Source organism: Adiantum capillus-veneris, chromosome 6 (assembly GCF_014529385.1).
Source record: "Adiantum capillus-veneris isolate H3 chromosome 6, ASM1452938v2, whole genome shotgun sequence".
Classification (NCBI taxonomy): domain Eukaryota; kingdom Viridiplantae; phylum Streptophyta; class Polypodiopsida; order Polypodiales; family Pteridaceae; genus Adiantum; species Adiantum capillus-veneris.
Window position 1 is genome coordinate 60,502,385 of NC_140936.1, and position 7,786 is coordinate 60,510,170.

Here is a 7,786-nt window from a genome sequence, read left to right on the forward strand (position 1 = left end):
ATTGAGTTGTCTAAGAAGTGTGCTCACGCATAATTAGAATTGGGGGTAGACCGGTCCATTCACTGGGACTTGTCCCATGACTCGTATGCGTACCCTAGGAGAAATCAATTGGGCCAAGGATGGAGGCATCGATCATAGCCAACACAATTCCTTTTTATGAAATGGTCTAAAAGGAATTTTAAAAAACTAAGCTAGTTTATACTATTTTTCTCAAAACCTATGCAAGATTTTTCCTTTCCTCTTGCCCAAGCAACTTTTTTGAATTTCTAGGCGGCATGATTATAAGCTGACACACACTTCCCCGAACATTGACATCTATCAAAATCGAGCCGTAAACACACTTTTTTTTTTTTGGAGACAGCAGAACTTTGAGATTACAACACACAGCCAACCCCCGGAGGTAAAGCAAGAGCCCCTTGTGTCGAAGGTCTTGGGTTCAAACTCCCTTGACAGCTCATATGACATGTAACCCTTAGGGGCTGTTCCCCTAATCCAAATGATGGATTGGCCACCTTAACTCGACTGAGATGACTCACCTTAAGAGCCGTAAACACACTTTGCTCTTGTATTAGCTTAAGATCCACGAGACCGAGCCTTAAACACTCTTTGTTTTTTATTGATTTAATTCTTTTGGTGTGATAGATCAACAAGTGTCAACGAGAAAGTCACAATGGCCTGCACAAGAGGATGCCTACTTAATGCCCCTATTAAAAGAGGAAGAAGAGAAGAAAGTTTGCCAACATTAATTTTTCCATGTGGCATGAATATGACCAAAGGTGCAGAGTCCGGGCCAGGCCTACATTTTGTTGAAGATTAGACCATGTCGCAAGAGACCTTTGACTCTTAAGGAACGTTTTCATGCTTCAAGATTTGTCTGCCCACTGCATGTCTGCAATGGGTGAGCCTCATCTATAAGTGACACAGATCATAAGTTGAGGGATTGATGATTAGGGGGTGCCTATGAGGTTAAGGGAGAATCTTGGATGTCAAATCGTCACACTAAGAGGGGCAACACACTCACCTCCTACATACGCAACACTTTCAAGTTGTCGCAATAGGGCAATTGGATAGGATGATTGGAGGGGGCGATCGGTGGTGGACCCCGTCGTGACACACCCAAGAGGAACTATCTTTTCGCTTGCAAATTCACAAAGTGTATCAACGTAGAGGCGTCGATCCCTTCAATTCAAGATGGACTATGAGAGTTTCCTAGTGTACTTTACCCACTTGCAAACATCTAGTAGAGAAAATCATGTTTGCCCTGGTCATTTGCACACACATCTGGACGGACATGTGTGACATGAGTCGTAGAAGCAAGGCATCGACAATTCGATGGATTGTGTGTGTGTGTGTGTTGAAGTGTGGGGGAAAGTGGGCAATCGCCCTTGTGGGTGTTGGGGAGGCCAACAAATTGTATGTACGTGTGGTGCTAGGCCTATTATAAGCAGAGAGGGGAGTGGGCAGGCACTCTCCCCTCATCAGTCCTATCATATCCGGAAGAGGGTCAAATAATCAAAGAAAGGAAAGGGTGGCACATGAGCTTTTCTGGGAGTGCACTTTGAAGAGCGGGAGGGTGAGTGGAGGAGGTGATGACGTGAGAGAGAAAAATGCACATTGCAGAATATAACGCCGTCATTCGACAGGAGGGCCGTTTAGCCCTCATTAAACATTTTTGGCGCACACACACACTCTACCTAGATGTTCTTTGCTATGATCGCCCTCCAGGCTCCAGGCTCCTCCTCTTTTGTGTGTGTGTGTGTGTGTGTAGATCGCCTCTCTCTACTCTCTCTCTATGCTAGAGTTGAGCCTCTGGATGTGCTTCCTCTCCCTCCATCTCTCCGCTGCTCTTCTCAAGAAGATTGCTTCCTGCTCGCCCGTGCTTAGCCTTGTAATCATCGTCTTGCAGTTTTAATGGCGGTTTGGAGCTCTTCCACTCCCACATTCATGTGCAGTCCTTTCCTCTTGGGGACTCGGGCTCCTCTTCTGGGCTCTGATGCCCGGGGCAGAGTGTTGTATTAAAGCGAGGAACCGCAACTCTCTCTCTTGTCTCTCTCACACACACAAACACGCACACGCGAATACACACGCTCACGCAATTGTCTGCCCTCACACGAGGTCATATACATTTTGCTTCTTCCCCGCTCTCTTCTTTCTGTCTCCATTGCCTGCTGTAGCTCAGTGCACTTCTCCCTCGTCGCTGCGGTACATTACCTTCTTTGCGCGGCTCTTCTGCGTTGAAGAATCTTGTTCAAAAAAGGGGACGAGCTGCATTTTGCAGAAGGAGACCAGGAAGGCCTGCATTCTGAGCGCAAGTGAAAAGGAAATCTCTCTTGGCGAAGGTCTCCATTAAAACTGCAAAATTGGCAAGGACGTGAGTCTCTTTTTGGCTCTATTACACAAAAGGCAGGAGGAGGGGAAGAGGAAATGAGCGAGTAATTTTCTAGATTTGTCTCTTGTATTGTAGAGGCTCCACCAAGCTGCCATAGCCCACAGAATCCTAGCTTGTAGCCTTCTCTCATGCGTCTCATCAGTTCTTGCCCACTATCAGCTTTTTAACGCAAAAGCAAGCAAAGCACTCGGATTATACCCACTTGACAGCAACACTTTGCCGCCTTTGCTTTTTCCACAGCTTTTCTTGCTCACTCACCACCATTTCTGTGTGTATCCCTGTAGTAAGGGTATATCCGCTCTCTGTGAACAACCGCGCGCGCGCTCTCTGTTTCTCTCTCTCTCTCTCTCTCTCTCTCTCTCTCTCTCTCTCTCTAACACACACACACACACACACACACACACACACACACACTCATATGCACCCACAGCCCCAGCATAATTCGCTCGTCCTTGAGTCTGCGCTGGAACATTACCTTCTGTGTTTGCCCTTTACTTTTCTTGGGTTTTTTCCACTTCAGTTTTCTTTCCTCTTTTCTTCCGAGCTGCCCACATGGGATCTTGCTTCAGTAAGCGCAAAAAGAGCGATGCAGCTGTAACCCATAATGCGTCGCCGCGCAGCAGTTTCAGCCTCAGCTGCAAAAGTGATGTAGTTACGACACCCTCGCCCTTACGTGTTCACATTTCGAACGATGAAATTGCGGTAGTTATGTCCAAGGACTCAGCTCCCTTGCTCACTAATACGCAGAATTCTCATTCTTTAAAGAAAAACCAGAGCGCCAAAGCAATATATGCGCAGAAACTGGAAAATGCCAAGACCGACTTGGAGGAGAAAGGTCGCAATCAGCAAAGTGTATTGCAGGGTACGCAAAAGGCCGACTCTGATGGCTCAAGTGTGCAGAAAATGGAGAAAGATAAGCTTGGTGGCCATGAGGAAACATTTGTGAATATGAAACTTCCAAATGAACTTGCAAGTCTCCAATATGGCGATGGTCCCAAAGTATCCACAAATGCAAAGGAGCAACAAACCTGTGCAACCAATGGAGAAGATGTTCTTAAGAGATGCACTGTGACCCCCATAGCTGGGATTGTCGTTGCTCCGGCAATTGACAGTAATAAGGTAAGAATTGGAAAGGCATTTTCAGTAGGTACTGATTTCATATAAGTTTTTAGGGTCCGGCATCAATGTAGAACATAGTCTGAATCCCTTGAAAACCAAAAAAAGTTAAGTTTTGCAATGTAGCAAAGTTTTGCAATGTCTGCATTCCACAGTTTGAGGGAAATAGGGGATGTAGTTTTTAAATTATCTTCATAGGATGGAAGTTTTGTGGGTGCCGCCCAAGGGCATGATTGAGTATTTTTTATGAATTTAATAAGTGTGGGAATCACACAGCGAAGCTTGTGAAACCCCATGGTGGTATTTATGTCAGAAGTGGTTGCTCTTCTAAAAAATGTCAATGCAGGGAACATAGGTACCCTATGAATGTCTAAAATTGTTTTTGTGCTATTGAAGATTTTTTCTTGTGAGCGTCATATTGTTTGCTGCATGAGGATGTTATCTTTTGGCTTATGTTATATGCTTCTTGGTGTGTACCATTTTTAGTCTACATGGATCCCAGTTGGCGTAGAGTCATGTGCTTTAGTCCTAGGTGTACTAGAGGACAGATGAGGTGTATTTGGAGCCTATTTCGACCCTCACACTTCTAGGATCGACCCCATATTTTAGGGGTTAATCTGGGAGTGATTTTGGATTCATATGGACTTGGTACTCCACATTTGTATTACCTTGTTTGGCACAATTTAAAGGTGCTGTCACGTAGAGTTCACCTATTTCAATAATCAAGTTTACTTTGTGTCAGCACTCTCTTGTTGCATGCTTTGATAAAGTGTATAATTAAATCTCCATTTTCTATTATGCTAGAGGATAGATCGTAGATGTCTTGTTGTCACTTGGGAATTCCTAGTTGTTTTTAAGAGTCACCAGTTCCTTGAGTTAGCGTATTAGAGTCGAGAGACAATATTTGGAGGGTAGATAGGTAGCCGTGCCCTTCCTGTAGGTTGAGATAACTAGTAAATTGCATTGGGAACTCTCAAGGAGACAATGACAATATTTTGAGAAACCACTATCATGCCTTACTGAAGAAGACACGTTGCATCTATTATCTTTAAGGCTAAATGCACTCAAGCATTCATTATTGTGGTGAATGTGTGGATCTTTGTTTGTAATGAACACCTCATGTGCACTATGTCCCACGGCAAAGCACAAATAGATGTGTTTCGAGTTGGTTATCCAGATGTATCATATTTATATGTTACTGTGCTGAAAGCTGGGAACTGGACTTGGCAGTGTCTTGATGGCATTAAGAGGATATAGTTCTGCTCACCTACAGGTAGTATATTGAGGATATGGTACTTCATAAAATATTGTAAATCTCAGGTCATGTCTTTCTCTTGTATGGGCCTTTTTCGCATAAGCATTACTAAAGCATTGAACACTTGGGAGCAATTGTGGACCATTGGATAAATAAAGCTTGTTGATTAGTGCCACATGGCTAACTTTCTTGGAAGAGCGGTTCATTGCGAAAGATAGTTGACATTTGTTTTCCTATTTCTATAAAGAATGGCATTGATTGCCAAGTATTGGATTGATCACCTACCAATAGGGAAGGTGAGTTGGGTTGGATTGTTCACCTACCAATAGGGAAGGTGAGTTGGGCTAAGACCTTTGTGAGACAGTTTAGTTTCACCCTACTGATGGAACGGTGCGGCAATAGTAATTCAACTTAGTATGAGAGGAACCATTGAGTCACGCAATCGGTCATTGTGCTTGGTTGATAGTGGGTCACAATTGGCCATCCTCTTATGAAAGTCATTGTGACTTTTAACCTTGTCATTCCCATTGTAATAAGATATATGAAAGTGTCGCTAGGGCACATGAATTTTTTTCAGGGGGCCAGTTACAATGCACTTGCGATTGAATCGCAGGAAAAGGTCTCATTTTTCAGAACTTAAGATCTTTCTTGTAGCTTGCTCAGCACAGGGTTTTGCAATTCCTCTGTTTGTAAGCTTACAAGTTTTTCATTGTCCAATTCCTTATGCTTTGTAACAGTAGCACTGATTCTGATTTTAGCTCTCGTTGATGTCATGTGAATGCTAAGGAGGACAAGGAGATGCTTCTTTCGATTGATGATGAGTCTGGTATAGAGGCTGATGATCCAGACAATGTGCTGCCTTCTTCACTAGCAAAGCTCAAGCGTTCTCGCTCTTGCGACGAAACCATTAGGCTGCCAGAGACGAAGCGTCCTCCAGGACGAAGGTCCTTTCAAGAGACTTCTACATTTAGCCCAAGAGCTGCTCGATTGGAGACAATCCCAGAACCCCCACATTTTGGCACCACAAAGTACTTGGAAGGACTGGACCTCGTGGATGTCTTGCCACACCGACTCTCTAATAGTGACAATCAGAATGGGGCCTTGCTTGGAGTCGAAGAGGAGCTTAAGCCAGCTTTGTTGGACCTCTCTCAACATGAGAGCCATGGCCTTACGGCCGATTTCTTTGCCCTCAAGAACCGATACCTTTCATCATGTGCACTATCATCACAAAATGCCCTTTGCTCCATCCCCTGTCCTGAAGCTGATGATGGTAAAGTGTCCGCTTATAGTGGTTCTGATGCGGAGGATGATGTGACAAGCAGCTTTGGTCTCATGCATTCAAGAGCATCTTCGTTGGACTCAGGTGAGCATATGGATATGGTGAGCATGTATTCGTCTTCTTGTAGATATCCAATACCTGTGGTTGAGGAAGAAGATGAAGATGAATGCGGCTCAGATCATTCTGAAACCTTTGAGTTTAAGCATGCGGTCTCAATGCACGAGGTTGCACCAAACCAGAAAAGGCCTCAGCTAAGAACCAGAGTAGCAGACGAGGAAGAAGAAGAAATGGAAAGGGTCAGTTCGTGCAGGCCAAGCGAGTCAGAAGAGTTGAGTAATAACAGAGGAGGGAAAGGTTCAACCAGGGTTAAAGAGCTTTCTGTTGTGGCAACAGGGGATGCCCTTTTGTACACAGGAAACTCTGAGGAGTTTGATCTTATACCCTCTAAATCTTATGTCAGAGGCAGTCCCAAACAAATCCATAGCACGATTTCTGATATTATGCCCCCGGACCAGAGGGATTACTATGCTTGCCTCAGAGGGCTTGCTGATGACGACCACGAGAAGCAACAACAAAACTCTCTTTCTGTGGATGACATCATTTTAATGCTTGAGAAAGATGAGTTGGATGAAGATGTCTTGCTCTCTTTTCTCAATCTGGCAAAGAGCACAACAACAGAAACAAGCCATGGTGGTGGCAGCACACCATCATGCCAGGCATCCGATGTTGCATCCGAAGCATCCTTTGAATTCAAGATCAAATCGCCTGGCTCGACACCCCACTCGACTCCGTCTACGCCCATGTTGTCTGCAGGATCTACGCCCAAGCGCATCAACCAACTTAGCCCTCTTGTACTCACATCAGAAGAAATTGCAGAGATTTGGGGTGTCTTTGAGCAAAGGCAAGCTCTTTCTCCCTTTCAAATGTGTCAGTTTCCATAGGCTACAATGCAGCCCCCTTGCACTTACATCTGAAGGAATTGCAGAGATTTGGGGTGTTGCACTCACAGCAGACACTCACAGCAGAAGAAATTGCGGGGGTTTTGGGCGTCTTTGAGAAGAGGCAAGCTCTCTCCTCCTTTTGAATGTATAATCTTCCATAGGCCACATCTGATTGATATGTGAAGAAATGAAAGCTCTCCATGTAAAGAACAGTGTGAGTGTAGTCCTCTTAGCATTCTTACACATACCATGCCTGCTATCAAAGGGGAATCATACATTTAGGGGACATCACCTCATTTCACATGCAAATGTGCCAAGTACACTAAACCCCCACTTTGTAAAGGAAATCTGCATAGTGTAATGGTTCTACACAGATGCACCTACCATGCATACAAGGTGTAGGAGCAAATGTCTGTGGTGGGCAAAAATTTGGTCCATAAATTGTTAAAAGAGAATAAATTCTGGCCAAATTTGATTAGTTGAATTGAATGGGTGATGCGAAGAGTGATTGCATGTACATATACTATATCTTTCCTAGAGCTGGCAACTTGGCCTCATGATGGATCACCAATGTCCAGGAAAGACCATTTTCCAAACATGCTAAAATTGGTTTTTCTCATTTTCTTTCCAATAATTGGCATTATCTTTCCATATTTCCCTCTTTGCAGTAGTTCTAGGGGGACTATTGCCTTTTCCCTTTGCCTGTTTTTAGAATCCAGGAATATTCTGTGGTTGTAAACCTGGGAAAATCACTTATCTCTCTTTGAAGTTGTAAAGCTAAGGATCTTACCCTGCTCTGCCAGATT

General features: G+C 44.2%; 1 protein-coding gene across 1 annotated transcript; it reads left to right on the forward strand.

The window, feature by feature from the left end:
* The first annotated feature begins 1,597 nt into the window (after positions 1-1,597).
* LOC147455585 (uncharacterized) lies at positions 1,598-7,497 on the forward strand. The gene is made up of 2 exons (XM_086514332.1): positions 1,598-3,508; positions 5,547-7,497. Exons 1-2 carry the CDS (start codon positions 2,942-2,944, stop codon positions 6,978-6,980), a joined length of 2,001 nt encoding a protein of 666 aa, XP_086370458.1. The 5' UTR covers positions 1,598-2,941; the 3' UTR covers positions 6,981-7,497.
* Positions 7,498-7,786: the final 289 nt, after the last annotated feature.